Source organism: Equus przewalskii, chromosome 15 (assembly GCF_037783145.1).
Source record: "Equus przewalskii isolate Varuska chromosome 15, EquPr2, whole genome shotgun sequence".
NCBI lineage: Eukaryota > Metazoa > Chordata > Mammalia > Perissodactyla > Equidae > Equus > Equus przewalskii.
Genome location: NC_091845.1, coordinates 25,388,409 through 25,410,856, shown reverse-complemented (window position 1 = coordinate 25,410,856; position 22,448 = coordinate 25,388,409). Strand labels below are relative to the sequence as shown.

Genomic DNA, 22,448 nt, shown 5'->3' with positions numbered 1-22,448 from the left:
GAGAGACATTCTCATTAAGTCTCCTCACAACCACAATGGGAGCTCCTCCTTCAGGCTTTCTGTATAGATACGGAAAGAGAAGCCAAGAGAAGGTGAATGATTTGTCCAAAGTCATACAGCCAGGAAGTGGGAGTGCCAGGATATGAAGCCAGGCAGCCTGATCTGACCCCAGAGACAGCTCCACCACTTCACCAAACCATCACCCAGAATTATGGCTTTGACCATGAGAAGGGATACCATGCAGCCATTAAAACTTACTTTTTGCAGTCTTTAACAACATAGCAAAATGTCCACAATGTTACAGTTACATGGGGAAAAGAACAATACAGAAACTTTTCTCTTAAAACTTTCAACATTCAAACTTCCATAGCCCTATGCACAGCTGTATTATCTCCACCAGCTGCCCACAGATGGCAGTGGTCACTCACATATAATAGGCAGGTAGCAAGACTTGAATCACTTGGTTCAACAAATGATTGAGGCACTAATTTTGTGTCTGGAAAACCTAGTTCTGTCTTTTTCAATTACTTCATCTAATATCACTGGATTGAGAAATTTTTTTTGATAAAATTAGTTTCAAATGGTTCTATTACACAGGTTGAACCTCAAGTCATTCCGACCACAATGACCACAAGGCCAACGTATTAAACATCTTTAAAAATAGATCTATCAATAGTTATCGAACATTGCTGGCATATCCATCAATTACAACATGATACGTCCCAAACATTAAGAAAAATAGAGTTAAATTCTATTATATCATAACACTAGTCAACCATGACTGATTATCTTTTTGTGCATAATAAAAAATAAAATGACAACAATAATCTGCATTAAATATTTATATTTTCAGTTCTTAAAGCAATCTCAAAAATGCTATGCTGACTGAATAAACTCAGGACAGTTCCATCCATATTGATCTTAAACAACCTTCTGGTTAATTTTCAATCAGCCAAGGCTTTCATGTGCAATTTAGTCGAAACTTGTGCTTTCCCATCTACCCTTCTGCAGATGCATCAGATGAAATGCGAACTAATTTTAATATTGTTAAAAGCTGAACATAAAACATTTAACTTAGCAGGGCACATAACTTAATATATTCCAACAGCAAAGATAAAAGAGTTTGGCATTATCTGCTCATGTAAAATATTTCTAAACTGTAATAGCTAGAGTAGACAAGACCTGATTTACATTGATATACACACTCTAAGGAAAATGGCACATAGAAACCTTGCATCTGGTTTTCAAGCCATTCACTACAGTTACAAGTCAACATGTGGCCTGCGACTTAAGAACAACTCAATGCTAAGACTTAACTATTCAATTAATCATTGAAATTGTTGGATTGTCGTTACTCCCACAAAGATCTCTAAATTAGTCTGGTGGGTTTTGTTTTGCTTTTTTGTATTCCCCATGTAAACACCCACACCAAATGAACACAGAAATAGGCCAAGATAGGTTATATGGGAGTCCAAGCAACACAGCAAGTATCTGTCTCCTTGGTTTTTTCTTACTCTTCAATTTATAAGACTACCTAGCACCAATTTTCTAAATCTCATTCTAGTCTCAATTCGCTCAGACTTCTTTGTAGACACAATTTATTACAACTCTGCGTGATGCCTGCAGTCAGACACATGGGTTGTAAGATTGACCTTTCAGGGATAAGCAGGAATGAAAATCATAAATGGAGAAGCACAAACTAAAGAAACCAAGAGATTAAGCAATTCACCGGAGACAAAACCATTTAGGCAATCATGCAGCAGTAGCCGGCTGGGAGGGTTTACCTAGTTCACTGTCCAGCTCCTCGGTGTGGACCCCTTCTTCTCCAAAGGAATAGCAGGAATGAGACAGAAAAGAGAGAAAGAAAAATTCAGACACCAGCACCAAGAAAGAAACTCCCCTCAGAAAAACAGCAGCAAACACATCACTCTGTTTTGTCCTTACCTGCATTGTGGCTTATTTCATTGGCTTGGCTAGTAAACTCAAGACCTCAGTGTAAATCACAAGACAGGAAGAGCTGATACTGGCAACATAATTATACGGCTCATTTCCTTGCACGTCAAAAGAGGGTTTGATTGGTTGTAAAAGATGACAAATACCTTTGCGGTTTCAATGTTCTTAAGTGGGAACACTTAAAACAGACCTTATTTCGAGCAAACAAAGATGTTAGATCTTTCAATATTAGTCCTTTCAATCCTTCAATAATCCTCCAATTAGTGAGGCAATTATACTCACAATTAAAGCATTACTTAACTTATAAGTAATACTGCTGCCTGAAAAATGGAAGGTAAGGTGAAATCGAGAATGCAGATTGTAAAATGAGTTACACATCAATGCTTTTCGATAGGAGTTAGAAAGATGAGTTATGTCATGATGATGTACATTAGGGAAGCAAGGCTCAAAGGCTGCCCTGAAAGGAGTATTAGTGGCCAGAGTTTACTTTATATAAGATTTATAAGTCAAACAGCTCAGAAATATTAGAATGAAAATGTTCTCAATAATTTCAATGAGCAAAACAAGTCAAGATCTTTCCCAGTCTTGATCTCCTCTTGCTAACATCTTATTATTACCGAGAAGAGAACACAGGACAGCATACAAATCATTTCATTCATTAAGTCTCTCCAACTACAGAGCGGGTGGCTGTCCCCTCCACTGTGAGCTCCAAGAACACAGGGATCAAGCCTGTTTTCACTACCACAATATGTTCAGTGACTAGTCTAGTTTTTGGTACATGGTAGATACTAAATATTTCTCAAATGAATGAATGAATGAATCAATTAATCAACAATTGACTTTAGTAACCAACATGGCCCTATCCATCTTGTAAACTCTTCATTTAAAAACTAGCCAACGGCCAACACCAAGTTTTGACACTAGCATTTTTTCTTAAAAAGGAAATCTGATTTACATAAAATCTTCATTCATTTCTTTAATAATTATTTAATGAGACCTACTATGTGCCAGTCACTGTTCTAGGTGACAGAGATATTAAAATGAGCACAATCAGACACATCTCTACCCTTTTGGAGGAGGAGACAAGTCCAAAGCTCACATAAGTGAAAATAAAACTGAAACTATGATAAGCTCTCTAGAGTAAGACACATAATAGAATGAACTAATCATATCTGGGGGCAAGGTCACAGAAAAGTCCCTGAACTGCAATCTGAAGGTTACGCAAAATTTAATAGAAAGACTTAGAGTGAAAAATGACTAGAATTTAAGTTCTCCAAGAGCAGAGCTTTTTGTTTGCTGTGTTCATTAATACATCTGAAGTCCCTAGAACACATGTGAAACAGAGAAGACATTCAATAACTATTTGTGTAATCTAAGAGTATTCTAAGAGAGAACTGCATCTCTAAATGTCATGGCGCAGGAACAAGTGGGGATGAAGGGCAGAGAGTGGGGAGCAGCAGAGTAAGATAAGCTGGAGAGGTTGAAACACACAGGGCTTGGAGAGGCAACATGAGGACTGGCATTTACTGAGCAGACTGACAGCACCATTGAATAGGGCTTGTCGGGTAGTCAGTGATAAACAATCACATTTACATTTTAAAAGACTGTTCTGAGTGCAGGGTAAGAAGGAGAGGGGCAAGAGCCTAGGTGGGAGATGAGCATGACCTGGACTAGGACGGTAGAGGTGGTGAGGAAAATGGTGGATGGATTCCAGAGATGTATGGGAGGTAAAGTGAACTCAGCTGGACATGGGTTAGAAATGGGGGTGAAGAAAAGTAACAGGTCAAAGGAGACTCTTAAAAATGCATGGATTTACCCAAAACTGAGATAGGGAACACTTACAGAAGACCAGATTTGGGCAGGGGGAGATCCTTAGTTGTGTTTTAATCATATCGAGTTTGAAGTCTCTTTGAGACAAACAGTGTGATTAACCAGGCAGATCAACTCTGGCCTGGAGCTCAAAGGCAGGGTGGCAAGGCTTCTGATTGAACTAGATACACAGAAATGACAAAAGGAGTTGTACACTGAAGATCAAAATCCCAAACTAGTTTCTTACTTTTTTGAGATAGGAAATATAAAATATAAAATTTTTACAGTAAGTATGATGCTATACTGTTACATTCCATGTGCATATGACCTATAGAAAGAAATACAGGAACAATATTGTGGCCAAGAATGTTATTCTTCTTTGTGTCATCATATAAACAACACAGGGCAGCTTTGTGTTAACTGGCAATTGAAAATACGGGTATGGGAACTGATACTTGTCATAGTGGTATAATCTGGTTATATATTTATACTATTTGTGTACACAGGCACACAGACATACATATAACTTCTACTAAAAATAGAATATATGAATTCTAATGTTGAAGGGATAATTACTGAACTAACTGTGTTTGGTATGAATACATACTTGTGCCAAAGGAAATAACATTAACACCAATAATGAGAATCTAAAAATTAACTAGATTTGGTAACAAAACCATTTAGTAATTCTACTCAATACTTTTACTACATTCACAGTTTTTCTCAGTAAAACCTACTGGAGTCTTCTATGATCTATAAAATTATATTAACAGGCATTTTCATACATTCCCAGTCTAACTATAATGGATACTGACAGTGAAGATCCTATGGTAATAAGAGTGCCTAACTTACCTTCAAAATCATCAGGCACCAAATACAGAGTAAATTTTGTTCTATGAAATTTTATGGCTAAATGTATTTTATGTTCTGATCTTTGAAAATTGGTTACCTATGTATTATATATTAAACAGGTACTTGAATAATCAGGACAGTCCATTATCCTATAACCATGCAAAATAATGCAGCTGACTACACCCGTGCCATTCCTTCTTTAGGAACAGGGCTAAGCAACCAAAACAAAATGTGTCTCAGTCACGCCTCTTCAGTCAGAAGATTTGTGTTTCCACGTGAAGTGAACACACAATTCTATGCTCATTTCATATAATCTGCAATCCATGTATAACAGAAGGATCTTGAAGAACAACGTTTTGACAGTATTATACTCTACAAGCTTACATTTTCAAACAAATCTCAAGTTTATACATACAACAATTCTGCCCCATAGGATAAATTAATAAAGTTTCACCAGCTTACAATAAAATATGCATCCAATAATTATACCACTAATTCAAATGCCAGAAATGAATAATGAATAGCAAAGCGAACCATTTCCCTTTTAATTCGTCCATGTCGGAAAGTAATTTTGGTAGAACTTGGGATAGATTTCAGTGTACTGAAAAGGAACATATTTGCTCTGTCTTAACTTTTTTTTCATTTTGGAAAAGTAATTAGAAATCCCAAAGCCTTGAAATAAACTTCTTTTAATCGTAACTCTTAGAGCCAGTTGATTCTTTTCAGAGATTAATGGGGAGAGTGGGGCTAGGGGTAACACCTCAGTCTTTCTTGGAAGAATACATTTTTCATATATTTAGGATGTAGTCTACGTTACACAGAGATTCCCCAACAAGTCAAGATCTGCTTTCCCTATTCCAAGACTGGGGAAACAACATAGTCACGAAATACGTAGAGTTCAAGAAAAGCTCCTAATTTTGTCCTCTAAGACTTTCATAATATAGGGTTAGGGTCCAACAGGGAAGTTACTGGGGCATCGCTGGTTTCTATCTTCCTAGAGACTTTCTAGAGTTCTCTCCAAGTTCTGGAAGGTGGAGGTTGGATCTTCATTTGAATAGTTTCTGACTGCGCTAAAGTTCTGTTTCTAATGGAGATATTAGTATGCTCTGCCTTTACGTGTGAACAAATCATTCGTTTAAAAACAATTCTACCGATTTTCCTCCTGCTTTTGGAAACCACAATACATTTACTAGAAACTGGATTACCTTTTAAAAACTCATTGTTAAAAGATGGTTGACCTTGCTACAACTTTTTAAAATTTGCACGTGTGAACAAGCCCCCAATTCACTAGAACCAAGACCTTCCTAGCCCCTTACCATCATCTTCACACTCTTCCAGAGGCTTCTGCTGCTTGTTCAGGCACCGAGGGTCTAACCAAGATGTTGTTTTTGTATTATGGCTGCAATCCAGAAACAAAAACAAGGAATTTGTTTGAAAAGAAAATAAGCACAAAGCCCAATGACAGAAGAATTATATATTCTTGAACATTTGCTCTTTGACCAAAGCAAAGATATTTTTCAACAGCAACCCAGACCAGAAGAAAGCCTGAGTTTGGAATTATAAAATGGCTTGCAAAGGATCTTAGGTAGGCTTTTTACTTACCTAAGAAATAATCATTCCATTATGGAGAGCTTAAAATGTAATACCAGTTTTATTTTTGAAAAATGAGTTCCAAATGACACTGCTTATCTATATCACCTACCCTTGTCTAGACTTACTTTAGGCTTGGTATTTGCCAAAGAGCAAAGGCCAATTTATTTTAAATTTGTTTATGACTTAAATCTTGGATGCTGGAATTCACAAAGAAGGCTGCTATTTCACTCCTTAGATTACACAAGAATTCTCACGACAGTATGAAACTACCTCAATTCATGCAAGTGGCTCAAAGCTGTTAAGACATATGATTAGAGTCCTTCCTAAATTTTGCTTCAGACATAGTGAAGGCAATCAAAAATTACCTATCATAAATAGAACCTGGGCCAAGAAACAGAGAAGCTAAACATGTCACCCAATTTTCTTCTGGAAGGTACGGCCTAACTCTACATGAAGTGTTCCAACAGACACTGACTGGGCCCTTAAAGGTCTGAAAGTTTACAGAGCATTCCCAAGAATCTATATTGCCCTTCAGTCATGTTAGAAATGTCACAAGAATGACTGGAAGAATTGCCCCATAGCAGGTAAATACACGGGGACAAAGTTCTGCACGAGCTCCCAGTCCACGCTATGCAAGCTAAATAGGAGAGACAAAGAGCTACAAGTCTAGTCGTTCTAGCTGCAAACCAGAAAGGAAAACAAGAAACTAAAAAAAAAATTTTTTTTGCAGGTCAAGTAGTAACCTAAATTTTTCTGGAAGTCTGAAGTTTAGGTTGTAAATACATTGCAAAAATTGTCACAGTTCTTTATTTTAGATTTGAATCTTATTAATTGTTGAAAAATCATGGCTTAACTGAAAAACAGAATGTGCAAAGGCATACACACATTATCTCAACTCTGTTAAAAGAAAAACAAACAAACAAATGAAAGGCAACATAGTAACAACTATCACCACCAATGCTACTTATTTGTCCAGTTACAGCTACCAGAATTTGTTCTTTTATATGTATCAGTTTATTTAATCCTTACAATAACTCTATGAAGAGTGTCATTAGTAGTCAAATTTTTACTCCCCATAAAACAGATGAGAAAACAACAGAGAGGTGAAAAAATTTGCCCAAGGACACTCTGTTGACACATGGCAGAACTGGGAACCAAACTGAGGGAGTCTAACATTAGAACCTACGGTCAGCACTATTCACACAGTAAGATAGTAAAAATGGTGAGTGCTGGGAGGGAAGATTATGTATGATTTTTTTTAAAATACTTTTTTTATTTTGAGATAATTGTAGATTCACATGCAGTTATAAGAAAGAACACAGAGAGATCCCACATGTCCTTTACCCAGATTCCACCAATACTAACATCTTGTAAAACTACATAGTACGACGTCACAACTAGGACATTGATAAATAGTCACGATACAAAACAATTTCATCATCACAAGGATCCTTCACGCCCTTTGGTAGCCGCACTTGGTTCCCTTCCAACCTCTTTTTCCAAAAGCCATTTTTAACTCCTGCCAACCACTAATCTGTTTTCCATTTGTATAATTTTGTCATTTCAAAAGTATTACTTAAATGAAATCATACAATACGTAATCTTTTGAGATTGGCATTTTTCATTCAGCAGAATTCTCATACAGGCTGTTGCAGGTATCAATAATTAATTCTTTTTACTGCTGAATAGTATTCCATGGCATGGATGTACCACAGTTTAACCAATGAAGGGACATCTGGGTTGTCTCCAGTTTTTGGTTATTTGAAATAAATCCATAAACATTCACATACAGGTTTTTGTGCCAACATAAGTGTTCACTTCTCTGTCCAAATGTGCAATTCCTGGGTGGTATGCAAGTTGCTTGTTTAGCTTGTTAAGAAACTATCAAACTATCTTCTAGAATGCCATGCAATTTTACATATCTACTAGCAATGTATGAGTGATCCAGTTTCTCTGCATCTGTGCCATCATTTAGTGTTGTTAACTATTTTTTTATTTTAGCCATCCTCATAGGCGTGTAATGATATATCATTGTGGTTTTAACTGGTATTTCCCCAACGGTTAATGATGTTGAACATTGTTTCACGTGCTTATATGCCATGTGCATATCCTCTTCAGTGAAATGTTTGTTCATGTCTTTAGCTCATTTTCCACTTGGATGATTTGGTTTTTTTACTGTTGAGTATTAACAATTCTTTATATATTCTAGATACCAACACTTTGTTAGGTACAGGGGTTGCAAATATTTTCTGCCAGTCTGTAGCTTGTATTTTCATCCTCTTATGAGGGTCTTTGGTGAAGCAAATGTTTTTCATTTTAATAAAGATGAATTTATCAATTATTTCTTTTAGAGATATTTTTAATGTCAAGTCTAAGAACTCTTTGCCTATTCCAAGATCTCAAATATTTCCCCGTTTTTCTCCTAAAAGTTTTATTTCTTTATGTTTTTACACCTAAGTCTGTGATGATCTATTTTGACTTAATTTTTTTTTTTTGCATAATGTGTGAGGTTTCGGGTGAGGTTATTTGCTTCTGGCTATGCACTTGCTCCAGCACCATTTTACTGAAAAGTCTATCTTACCTGCATTGAAATGCTTTTTCATTTTTGTTGAAAATCAGCCAGACACATTTGTGAGTCTGATTCTGGGTTCCATTGATCTGTGTCTATTTCTTCATCAATACCACACAGCCTTTATGACTGTGGCTATTTAACAAGTCTTGATATTGGACAGACTTATTACTCTGACTTTATTCTTCTTTTTCAAAATTGTTTTAGCTATTCTACTTCCTTTGCCTTTCCACATAAATTTTAGAATAAACTTGTGTATATCTACAAAAGAAAGTCATTGAGATTTTGACAGGAATTGCATTAAACTCTTATATCCATCTAGGGAGCACTGACATCTTCACTATATCAATCATAGTCTTTCAATCTGTGAATAGAGTCTGCCTCTCCACTTATTTAGACTTTCTCTGATTTCATTCAGCAGTGTTTTGTAGTTTATGGCATACAAAGTCCTGTACATGTTTTACTAGATCTATACCTAAAGGGTACTCCTTTTTTGAAGTAAATGTGAATTGTATTTTATTTTGAATTTTTTGTCCATGTGTTCATTGCTAATATATAGTTATACAATTGCTATTTGTATACTTATCTTTTATCTTGCTGAACTCACTTCTTGAATTCTTTTTGTATTTGTTTTGTGATTTTCTATAAAGATAGTCATGTAATCTGCAAAGACGGGTACTTTTATTCCTTCCTTTTCACTCTGTATGTCTTTTATTTCTTTTTCTTGCTTTATTATCCTGGCTAGAACTTCAAGCATGATGTTAAATAAGAGTGGTGAGAGCTAATATCCTTGGCTTGTTCTCAATCTTGTAGAGAAAGTACTTTCTTTCAACATTAAGTATAATGTTAGCTGTAGGGTTTTTGTAGACATTCTTCAAGTCAAGAAAATTCCCCTCAATTCTTACTTTTCTGAGAATTTTTAGCATGAATGAGTGCTGAATTTTGTCAAACGCTTTTAGTGTACTGATGAATATGATGTGATTTTTTTCTTCAGTCTCTTAATATGGTGGATTACATTGATTAATTTTTCGAATATTAAGTCAGTCTTGATCCCTGGAATAATTCCCACTTGGTCATGCTGTATACAATTCTTTTATTATATTGCTGAAAGCTATTTGCTAATATTTTATTACAGATTACTGATCTATATTCATGAGGATATTGCTCTGCAGTTTCCTTTTTTCTTGTTATTGTCCTTGTTTGTTTTTGGTAACAGGATAACACTAACTTCATAAAAATAAGTGGGCAGTGTTCTTGCTCTTCTACTTTCAGGAAGAGATTACACAGAAATAGTGTTAATTCTTCTTTGAATCGTTCTCCAGTGAAAGCATCTGATTCTGGAGATTTCTTTTCCAGGAGTTTTTAAATGACAAGTTTATTTTCCTTAATAGTTACAGGGCTATGTAAATTCCATACCAGTGAGTTCCATACCAATTCTGTTCCATACTGGATGAACTGTGGTAGTTTGTGCTTCTTGAGGAATCGGTCTGTTTCATCTAAGTTGTCAAATTTATGTGTGCATACTTGACGGCAGCATTCTCATCTTTTTGATGTCTTCAGGGTCTGCAGTGATTCCTTGTTTAATTCCTAATATTAGTAATTTGGGACTTTTCTCAACTTTTCTTTGTCAGTCTTGCTAGAGGTTCTTCAATTTTATTAATCTTTTGAAGAATCAGCTGTTTGTTTCACTAATTTTCTTCACTGTTTTTGTTTCAATTTCACTGATTTCTGTACTTTCTTTCTTTCTGTCTAATTACCTCAAATGTAATTTGCTCTTCTTTTTCTAGGTTCTTGACTTGGGAGCTTACATTGTTGATTTGCAACTTTTCCTCTTTTCTAATATATGTGTTTAGTGCTATAAATTTACCTCTTATCACTGCTTTGGCTGTGTCCCACCCTTTTGAATATGCTGTATTTTCATTTTCATTCAGTTCAATTTTTTTAAAAAAATTTCCCATAAGGGGCTGGCCCAGTGGTTAAGGTCATGCACTCTGCTTCAGAGGCCCAGGGTTTCACCAGTTCGAATCCTGGGTGCAGACATGGCACCGCTCATCAAGCCATGCTGAGGTGGCATCCCACATGCCACAACTAGAAGGACCCACAACTAAAAATACACAACCATGTACTGGGGGGCTGTGGGAGAAAAAGGAAAAATAAAATCTTTAAAAAAAAAAAATTTCCCTTGAGACTTTTGCTTGACCTGTGAATTATTTAGAAGTGAGTTGTTTAGTTTCTAAGTGTTTGGAGATTTTCCTACTTTATTTGATATTAATATGCAACTCTTGCTTTCTTCTGATTAATGTTTCAAGATATATTTTTTCTCAGACTTTTACTTTCAATTCACCAATATTGTCTTATGTGAAGTAAGTTTTGTAGAAAGCACAAAGTTTGGTCATATTTTTTAGTCTCTTTGCCAGTCTCTCTCTTAACACCTGTATTGAGTTAAATTCATTTAATGTAATTATTGATATCTTAGGGTTTAAGTCTTTCATTTTGTACTTTATTCTGTTTGTTCTGTTTTTTTCCACCATGTGAGGACACAGTGAGAAGATGGTTATGTATGAACTAGAAGTGGGTCCTCATCAGATATGAATCTGCTGGTGCCTTGATCTTGAACTACCCAGCATCCAGAACTGTGAGAAATAAATGTTTATTATTTAAGCCACCCAGTTTATGCTATTTTTGTTACTAAAATACTATATTATTTTAGCCCAAAGATGATACAGTATATGTGTATGTTTATGTATGTTTATGTATGTATATATGTGTTTATATATCTCCATCCATATCCCTTTACCTCCCTAATAAAATTGTCTTAAATGCTTTCCCTACATACATTTAGAAGCATATCAGACAGTGTCATAACTTTTACTTCAACTTTCAAGTCTAATTAAAAACTCAAGAACAAGAGAAAATTTATTCTATTTACCTGTACTTTTACTCTTTCCATTGTTCTTTCTTCCTGATAGTCCAAGATTACTTCTTTTATATTTTTCTTTTTGTTTACAGGATATCCTTTAGCCATTTATTTAGAACAGGCCTGCTGGTGACAAATTCTCTTGGTTTTCCTTCATCTGATAATATCTTGATTTCTTCTTCATTTTTATGGGATATAGAATTCTGGGTTGATTCTTCTTTTCTTTCAGGACCTGAAAAATGCTGTGTCACTTCCTTCTGGTCTCCGGGGCTTCTGATGAGAAATACGTTGTCATTTGAACTGTTTCATCCATATAAGTAATGTGTCATTTCTCTCATTGTTTTTAAGATTTTCCTTTGTCTTCAGTTTTCAGAAGTTTGACTATGATGTGTCTTGGTGTAGTTTTCTTTGGGTTTATCCTGTTTGGGTTCATTATGCTTCCCTGTAGGTTTATTTCTTTGGCCAAATTTGAAGAATTTGTTCTTCAAGTGCTTTTTCAGCTCTACCTACTTCCTCTTCTCCTGGGACTCCAAAAGAAGCTCTGTTCTTTTTAAGTCAACTTTCTCTCTGTTGTTCAGATTGGGTAATTTCTATTTTCCATCTTCAAGTTTATTGATTCTTTCTCTCTCCCCTCCATCCTGCTGCTGAATCCACCTACTGAGCTTTTTATTTTGATTCTTGTATTTTTCAGTTCTAAACTTTCCATTTTTTATATCTTCTATTGCTCTGCTGAGACTTTTTTTTACTGAAGCTTTCTATTTTTCTACTTGTTTTAAGCACGTTTATAATCATTCATTGAAACACTTTTATGATGGCTGCTTCAAAATCTTTATCAGATCATTCTAACACCTCTGCCATCTTGGTGTTGGCATCTACTGATTGTCTTTTTTCCCTCAATTTGAGATTTTCCTGGTTCTTGGTGTAACAGGTGATTTTTAAAAATTAAAACCTGGACATCTTGGGTATTATGTTATAGCACTTCAGATCTTATTTAAACCTTCTATTTTAGCTGGCTTTTCCTGACACTACTCCAGCAGGGGAAGCGGTGGTACCACCTGTTATTTCTCAGTGGAGGTAGAAGTTCAGAGTCCCCACTTGGCCTTCATTGACACCCAAGGGGACGAGGAGCTTCTTGGTACTGCTGAGTGGGGATGGGAGTTTCAGGTGCCCCCTCGGCCTCCACTGATACCAGCTTGGCTGGGAGGGACAGGAGTGCCTCATTACTGCTCCCAACTTGGCTCGCACTGACTCCACAGGGAGGGAAGGAGGCTCTTTATTACTAGATGGTGGTGAAAATACTGACTCTGACACTACTCCAGCAGGAAGAGGGAGGCTGCCTCATTACTGCCAGGTCAGGGTGGAAGTCTAGCCTTCCCACTACATGGTCTCTTGAATCCACATGGAGATTGGGGAAGTACTCACTACTGCCTTGGTACAATCAAAGTCCCAGCTCTCTACTGAGCCTTTTTTAACGCTACCCTGGCAAAGAGGTTTGGGCTTCCAGTTACAGCCTATAGAGGTGGAGGACTAGGCTTCCCACTTGATCTTTGCTGGCAGGGGTGGGAACACAGGTTTTTCTGTGCTGTTACTGGAGCCAGTGGTCATCGACTAAAAGTGTTCTGTCCTGTAGGATGTCCCATTCCAGGTCCTCTAGCTAGAGAGGGCTTTTTTTTGTCTCCACCTGTTGGTTTTTCTGGGTTACTGGCTTCTTCAGCTCTAAGTCTGGGATATACGAGGTAAAAGGAAAACTCAGGGAACTCGTCACCTGTCATTCCTTTGATCCCAAGCTCCCTAGCCAATCTGCCTTAATTATTCCTGCTCTCAAAGTCTTCCTACGTTTATTTTCTATATAAGCCCAGGATTTGTAAGTCTGTGCTTGATTTTTAATGTTCTTTTAAAATTTCACTATGTCTTAGATTTCCCATAAACTGCAACACTAAAATACACACATATACATAAAACAAGGTAGATCTGATTCTACAGAAATTTAACTTGCTATTCAACGTAAGACACTCTAAGATGAAGTTCTTCAGAATAAAGGACACCTGAAAATTCATTAAGCATGAAATATAATTTAGGCTAAAATATAAATGGTGTGTATCTAATCACTTAATATCTACCGAATTTGATAGCTGCAAACCAAATCCCATAGTTGTCGTAATAAGCCACACTTTTGTATAATTTTTCTACTAAACATTAGGCCAATGAAACATTGGCCTAGCATCAGTTAAAAGTTAAATTAGATTATGAAAAGTAAGCAAACCCCTGTACTGTCCTACACATCAGCCAGAATCTTGGGGGCTAGTATTTCACTAACCATCCAAATAATCAACTTGCTTCTGTCAAATTATCAAGTCAGTCTTGAGCAAAATTATTGGTACATTCTTTTCCGAGAATTTGAGTTTCACACATTACTCTGTATCAGGAATGCCTGTTATGCTTTCCTTTTCCCAACACAAGTCTCCCTTACTAATAGACATAATTTCAAAGGTAATTTATTGTAAAAGCTAAGTACAAAATCTTGAGCTCATAGTTGACATCCATTTTTTATAACAACGTTTAAACTCCTCTGTAACAACGAAAGAGGATGATGATGAAAATGGTAACAGTAATAATAATGCCCACTGATTAGTACTAGCTCAGGTACTTTACATCCATTATCCCAGTTAATTCTCATGACAATCTGACAGGGTAGGTATGATTCATAATATTCATGTCCTTTACAGATATGGAAAATTGAGATGCAACATGGTAAACTCAAGTTCCCAAGGTCACATAACTACTAAGTGGTGGAAACAATGACTTTTCAGGTGAGCTCTTAACCACTAAACTTCCCTGATTCAAAAGAAAAGACTACACCTTCCAACCCTGTCTTTAATATGCATTTGCTGTAAACATGAACATAGAAAGGAGGATTGTCCCCTTCTTCTGGCTGGAAAAGAACACACAAGCTCTAGTTCTCTTATCTCAGATTTCCTAGGTAGGTTCTGAAAGAGTGTGTTCTGAGACCCAAGCCTTTCCCTTACTCCCATGTCTTTAGAAAAGTTATGTTTTCTTATCTTCACTGATTTTTCTAATTACAAAGCATATGCTGAGATATATATTTAAATGGAATTATATATTCAAACCACACAGAAATGTATAATGTGGTTAGAAAATAAATTCCTTACTTAACTTAAACTCAAGTGTTAATAGATACTTCCAGAATTTTTCTATATAGAGAGCTATATCTACGTATTCATAGAAACTAATGTACACATATAGTACAGAGCACAGGTTTGCATATATCCATATATTTTACAACAGTGAGACACTTCATATATTGTTCTGCAATGCCCTCTTTTGTTACTATTCACTGAACAGCAGAACTCCAATCAATTTGAGTATAAGAGATTCATCTGTTTTTGTTTATTTTACAGTTTAACTAGGCATTTTCTGTTTTAGTGATACATAAAACTATGGTGAATCTTAATAGAGTCAAAGTACAGCAATTTCAAAATTGACTATTGTTGGTTAAGAAATCATATTATCTTAGATTTGCTAGAATGGTTTCAATCATATATATTTTTTTCCTTTTCAGTAAAGGTTATTTATTAAATGTTTAACTATATAGAATTTAAGTTTTATAATTTTGAAAGACTTTACACATGTATATATTTTCAAACTTCAATCCACACACTTTGCACCATGTAAAAAAAACAAAAAATGGATCAAAAAAAAGAAATATAAATAAAAAAAGAAATATAGCAGAAAATTACTGCTTTATTACTTTGGGTTAGGTAAAGATTTCTTAGCTACTACACTAAAAGCACAATTCACAAACGAAAAAAATTAATAAATTAGACTCCATCAAAATTATGAACTTCTGGCCCTTCAAACGACACAATTAAGAGAGTAAAAACAAAACCCAGACTCGGAGAAAATGTCTGCAAATCACAAATATGATAAAGGAATTGTATCCAGAATAAATGAAGAACTCTTAAAGCTCAATAAAAAGAAAACTGAAACCCAATTAAGAAAGAAAGAGCAAGGATTTACCTATTAACGGCTAAATATATTCTTTACATATTATACTATAATTTATATATACACCCTAATTTAACTAACCCTTTAGGGAAATTAACAACCCTATGCTTCCTCAAGTTTTCCAGACTCAATGATTAGGATGCTATGCTAATTGTTTTTTTTGTTTTAAACAAAGCTTGTTAAATTGTATAAGAGAATCAGTGTGTGATCAATCCTTTTAGATTTAATTTACATCTGTAACTGCTAGAGAGAGGGAAGGAAGGAGATGAAAGAAAGGGAGAAATTGAGGTAGAAATAATGGTATACTTTACTCTATAAAATAGACTTCTCCATTTTCGGTATAGGCCATCTCCCAGTTTTCAGGTAGAGGACCTAAATTATCCTCTGCAGAAAGAGGTAGGTATTGAGGGAACTTCTGAGAAGGGTCCGTGATGGGAGCAGCGATGATGCTACTATTCACTGGTGGTAGCGTTGTTTCTTGGAGAGTGTGCTCTTCTTGGTCACCAGAATCGGCTGTTTAATTATGAGGAGAGAGAGAGGGAAAAAAAATCATCCATCATAGCCCAAACCAGGGAGTTCACAACTGTAAGCATCTATATTCTTAAAAGCCCTCGTCCTTTCCCAATTGCTGACCACTGACTATATTCTGTTTTATTTAGATGAAAGTTCTTTTAATAGAAAGCACCACAATGATGGACCAAATTTATTTTACCTAAAAAGAAAGAAGAGAAAAATATCCTTAAATAATGCATTGCTGACACTTTTGGGAATGTCAAAGAAGAAACAAATCCATAACTCAAATCCTAAAGTCTCTTAAACTAAGAAGCCATCAAAACACAGACTGAGTTGCACAAATCAGAGGTATCACTTGATTTCATGACTCAGAAAACTTGGGGGCAAGAAGAAAGTCCACACTGAAAACACAGATATAAGGGCGTTATTGTCCATTTTGCATAAGCTATTGAAAATATTTTTGGTAGACACTGGCAAAGATCAAAGACTGACAAATAAAGCTGGAAAGTATACAAAAATTTAGAATATGGTGACAGTTATACCAGTGAGTCAGATTTGAGCCTCTTTTGGAAACATGAGGTGAATGTTTCTGTGAAAACCAAGACAGTTCCCCCTAGAACAGTATTATGTAGGTGGACTGATTTGATTTGTGTCTTAAAAGAAGGCTCTAAGTACATAAGTCTCCTTGCCTTCTTATTAACTAGAAACAAGAGGTGATGTCATCGAAATATCCACAAACAGCATTGTTGACATTCTGGTTGAATTTTTATAGAAGCCAATGATATTAAATGTCAGTCTCCATGGGGCTTTAAAATGTAATAATCAGGGGATATAGTTATTTTCTATCTCCCAGAGTAATTCTCCTGTAGACATTTCTGATTTACTGAAAGCAGACTGAGGAATAATAACAGGTTGATTTCAAATCTTTTCTCTGATGAGTAGTTCCCAATGACACACATGAGAATGAAGGTAATCCAAAAGTTGGATGGAGGACATGTCACACCTATTAAACAAGCACCTCCACCAAAATTCCACCACCATTGAGGAGGTTGCCTGTGTTCTTTCCCTGACCCGTACCTATCCCGCCTTCTTCTGGTACCACTACTCAGATCTTCCTTTGGAAATCACCCCCTCCTACCAGGTCCATGTAGTCCAGGTAGGGATTGACTTAACCCCACTCCGAGCTCATGCGGTGGGCCCAAGTTGCATTCCTATCACTCTTGCCTTTGTGATTGGATCAGGCATATGATCCAAGGCAAACCAATGAATGTCAGGCATGGAAGTGTTTGCTGAAACCATCAAGCAAGAGGTGGCCTCTTGATACTGAAGTTATTAAGCTGACAGGTTCCCATGCTGTAGGGGCTGGTGACCATCTTGAGACAGCTTGGCAAGACCTGCCTGGGAATTAAGCCCACATAGACGGAAGCAAACATGAAAGATAGAGAAAGGCTAATATCCCCGATTGAACCTCTGATTTCCTCTCCCAAGAACAGTTCTGTCTCTGTGCATTCTATTGGCTTTCTTGGCGTAAGACAGGAATCTGAAGAAGACAATCAGGTGCCACTTGGCTTTCTCTTTTGGGCAGAAACTAATGATCAGACTGACTTTAGCAATAATGACCTGGGCCCAGAAGTTTTTCTTTGATGTCAGAATTTCAACTGGGGATTTTATGGGGTCAGATTTCCTGAGGTGTGGCTTCTAGAGGCAGACATTTATAGTAGTTAGAAACAGGAAAAGCATCAAGACCTATAGTCAACTACCCCTACTTTGTTGTTGCTTTCTACCAAGAAATCTACTTAATAAATGGAGGACAAATAAAGGCATACATGCTTGTTGGGGACCATCCAGTCAGCCTGGCAGAACTATTTAACTGCACATTACCCTCAAGGTCCTCTGTTTCTGTGACCACATTTATTTTTCAGGTTATATCCAGATTTGCTATTCTTATTTGTTGAAAGATCAAGATATTAAAGTATTAGCTATTTTTAAAAGAAATATTGACCTTTTGTCATAATCTGCTTTCATATCAGTGAGGACTACCCATAAATGGATAAAATGTGTAAGTGCATGAAACCAGCTGATTTCAAAAAAAGTACATATTTAAAAAGATGGCCAATTTCTCCTAGATATTGCAACTATGGGTAAGCCACTGGCCTAATCCATTCTCATTAAGAAAATGGAGGGGCCAGCCAGGTGGCACAGTGGTTAAGCTCGCATGCTCCACTTGGGCGGCCTGGGGTTCACGGGTTCAGATTCCCAAGCACAGACCTAGCACCACTCATCAAGCCATGCTGTGGTAACATCTCACACAAAATAGGGGAAGACTGGCACAGACATTAGCTCAGCGACAATCTTCCTCAAGCAAAAAGAGGAACCAGGCCTCCTCCTTCTTTATCCACTGCTTCTTACAGAAGGGTTGGGCTACTGTTATGACAATAAAGCCATCAAAACTTTTTTAACTGTCATCTTGAAGAATTTTAGGCTTTTGAGTTTAATGAAAGAGAAAACCTCAGAGAGGCCCATACAGGCTGTAGAAAGCATTCAATTAACACAAACTTTTTCCTAAACATTCTATTAGACTTAGTAACACAAAGGGGAAAATACAGAGTTTACTAATTTCTTCTTTATTGGGGCCGAGTCAAAACAAGCAATGTCCGAAGTGTGGTGATATCAGAAAAGGCCAGTATGAGAGAGGAAGATCTCATATGCTGCATATACATATACAGCAATAACACTAATATTTAAGTATAGGAAAAACAGAAGAAACAAGATGTTCTTCAAAGTCACAGCATCATAGACTGGAATTACTCACGTCTTACACAGTTGTTAGATTTTGACTTGCTTGTAAGTTCAAACCCTCATACTGAAAAATATTCTTGAATGGTTGTAGGTCACTGCACCAACCCAAGGAACATACGTTATAGCTTCTGTGAATGAGGCTCCCTGGAATTGTGCAATACCCAACGTGGATGGCCTTACCCAGAGACCTTGTCCTTGAAGACCCCTTCATAAAATACAGCATACCTAAGCTTGCAGGTAGATAGCCCTGAATGTATATATAAAGATATAATACAATCAGTAATATATACTATTTAACATAGAATGCATTTGCAAGATATAATCTTAGAGTATTTACTATTTTTCCATCTTTCTCTCTTTTAGGGCGTATAGTAAAATGTGCATAAGTTAAGTGAACACATGATCTATTTCCACTGTAGCTCTCCTTACAAAGGTGGGAGATAAAATGATGCTGCTAGCCTTCCATACAGCATCAACTGATATTAAACTGTTAAGCAAATTCTCATATTTCTCTTTATAAGCAATCAGCTATAAATATGGAGCAGTGGCAAGGCCAAGAAATAAATAAATGAAAGGCAAATACTCTTATACATATATCATTTTGGAGAGAAACAAACAATGCTGATTATTCTTGGTTCCCTTCCACAGACATTTCCCTCCAGCCCTTTAAGATATTTGAGTGAAGTTAAACAGTCTTGCAAAGAGGCATGAATAACAGACTAGTGAAAAGACCACCTCTTCCGCAAGCATTGTGTGGTCACAGTTTGAATTCTGGTGAGCCTTCAGAATTCCTCTTGTGAATAGAAATGTCATAACTCTTTGCAAGGCCATGTCGGGGGATGAGGGTCTGGTCTTTACCTGTAAAGCTACTGCTCATTTCAGGAACGTCATCCTCCTCCTCATTCTCCGCAGGGACTATGCCAGCATTTTGCATATCATTGTAGGACTTGGTTCGCTTTGGGGTGGACTGCTTGGAGCCAGACTGAAGGCTTTGCAAGGCATCCGTCGTGATCACTTTCCCACTGACTGGCTGGCTAGGAGGTTTGGGTGTCCCATAATAGTTTCCTAGGTGATGGAGAGACACATTTGCATGTTTCAGAAAGAATACTTTGTTTTTTTCAAGTCTTCACATCCAAATCTCTCAGCACATTAAAAACAAAATCTAAACTGGAAAGCCAGAACAAACTGTATTTTACTTCTGGAATGGGCTAGAAAAGATGGCATTCCTACCCAGCTAGACATGGTGATTTCAGAAGCAAGGAGGAAAGCTGCATTGTTTTGGTTCAAAGAACCTACTAGAGCTAAAAACAAAGGCTGCTGTGCTGAATAGCAAAACTTCATCCTCGTTATATTTGAATTTCAATTGGTCACCTTTTTACAAATATGCACCAGCATAATGCTGAATCCAATTTAGAGTGAGTCTCATACAAAACCAAAAAATTAATTATTGCTGGCACCCTTACAGGCCCACAAAGTTGAGGTCACCTTCCTTTAATAAGGGGACTCCTCAACAGCGTACCAGGGCAATATTTAAGAAGGAGAACAGTGAACACCACGTGGCGCCTCTTTAAGTGAATGGCAGGCTTGACTCTCAGGGTCATGCGGGGTGGCAACAAACGTTTGCCAAGTTTTAACAGAAAACTCTGTGTTAACAGTGGCATGGTACCCCTTATGAGTAACCCTGTTAGTAATTACTCATGTTCACTTTCAGCCACTTTTTCCCAAAGTTTGGCTCAGGTCTGATGATAGTATGCTAAGTGACTCTGAGCAGTACCTGGATGGATTTTTACATTTTAATTTTTTATTTTAATTAGTGCATATATATTTTAAATGCACTAGAAAAACATAACTAGTAAGTTATGGTAGTAATATAAAGTCAATTTCAAAAAATTAAGTGAGGACCAAACCGGTGCATAGTGGTTGAGTTCACATGCTCCATTATGGCAGCCCAGGGTTCACGGGTTTGGATCCTGGGCATGGACCTACACACCACTCACCAAGCCATGCTGTGGCGGCAACCCACATACAAAATAGAGGAAGATGGCACAGATGTTAGCTCAGCGACAATCTTCCTCAACCAAAAGAGGAGGATTGGCAACAGATGTTAGCTCAGGGACAATCTTCCTCACACACACACACACACACACACACAATTTAGTGAAAAAGCAATATTTTTTAAATTGACTTTTCTTTTTAATCTTAAAGTTTTGTTAAAAAAGAAATAACAGGCCCAAAATGGAGTCACTTGGGCTAAGCCCCAGGACAGCAAAACCAAGACTTAATATCTAACCTAACTGCAGTTTCATCCTCTCCTAGGATTATGACCTTTAACCAGTCAATCTGAAATTACATGACCAGCACTAGCAAGGTCATGTACATGACAGACCCCTGCCCTTCCCCTAAAGGAAGGTGCCCTTGCCTGAAACAATACTTTCTTTTTTTTATGACTTCCTTGTCCCATACTCTTTTCGCCTTTAAAATTCTTCCATTTTGTACAGCTCCTTGGAGCTCCTTTCTGTTTGCTGGATGGGATGCTGCTCAGTTCATGAATCACTGACTGAAGCCAGTTAGATCTTCAAACTTACTCAATTGACTCTGTTTTTTAACAGATTAAAAGGCAGCTACATATGAAAGACTAATCAACTGAATAAATCACAGCAATGGTAGTGATGAGTTTCCTTTTGAAAACAAGTTAAAAAGCAAGTTAGTTTACAGAAAACTTCAAGCAAATAATAGACTTTACATTCAGATATGGAAAAAAATCATGAAGGTGATTCATGAATGACCAAAGTTTGAAAAATACAGCTTATAATCAATAATATTCACTGACTACATGATAAAAAAATCAATATTAGAATGCTATTGATCCATTTCACCATTTCACATCTTTAAGAATAAGCCCAGAAAGATAAATCATACTGAGCCCTTCAATAAATCCTAAGCAACGTGCGCACTTCTATGTCTAATACAGTAGAATTTGTAAATACTAAGTCCTCTACATACTGTTTTTTCCCAAGGCTCTCATCCCATTGGCTAACCTCAGCTTACAATTACATAAAACACACATTTTACGATACAAGCACACAAGTGAAAAGGAGACAGTAAGGTGCTGCTCTGCATGAGACACAGAGGTGATGAATTTGTTTCTGTCAGCCTTTATCTTTATAAATAAAATTTTGTATTAATACTATTTCTTTTAAGATACTTTCTTGAGTCACCAAAATTATGAACGTACACACCCACTTTCTTTGAGAGTGATGTAACTGTGTGTGTCATCAGTGGAACTCTAAACACACAAATTAAGAGGAGCAGCAGACTGGGACCAGCCCGGTAGTGTAGTGGTTAAGTTCACACACTCTGCTTCGGCGGCCTGGGGTTTGTCGGTTCAGGTCCCAGGCACAGACCTACACACCACTT

The 22,448-nt window shown here is 36.7% G+C and overlaps 1 protein-coding gene across 50 annotated transcripts in view; it reads right to left on the bottom strand.

The window, feature by feature from the left end:
* The window catches only part of MAGI1 (membrane associated guanylate kinase, WW and PDZ domain containing 1), a 597,869-nt gene that overhangs the window by 86,250 nt on the left and 489,171 nt on the right, over window positions 1-22,448 (bottom strand). For 24 of the 50 annotated variants that reach the window (XM_070576890.1, XM_070576908.1, XM_070576899.1 and 21 more), the window contains 4 exons: window positions 19,890-20,096; window positions 16,031-16,232; window positions 5,931-6,013; window positions 1,785-1,820 (listed from right to left, as the gene is read on the bottom strand). In XM_070576890.1, the coding sequence (XP_070432991.1) occupies window positions 1,785-1,820; window positions 5,931-6,013; window positions 16,031-16,232; window positions 19,890-20,096 (528 nt within the window). Of the gene's footprint in view, window positions 1-1,784; window positions 1,824-5,930; window positions 6,014-16,030; window positions 16,233-19,889; window positions 20,097-22,448 lie in introns of all 50 variants that reach the window. The other 26 variants (XM_070576869.1, XM_070576898.1, XM_070576871.1 and 23 more) reach the window with 2 other exon arrangements.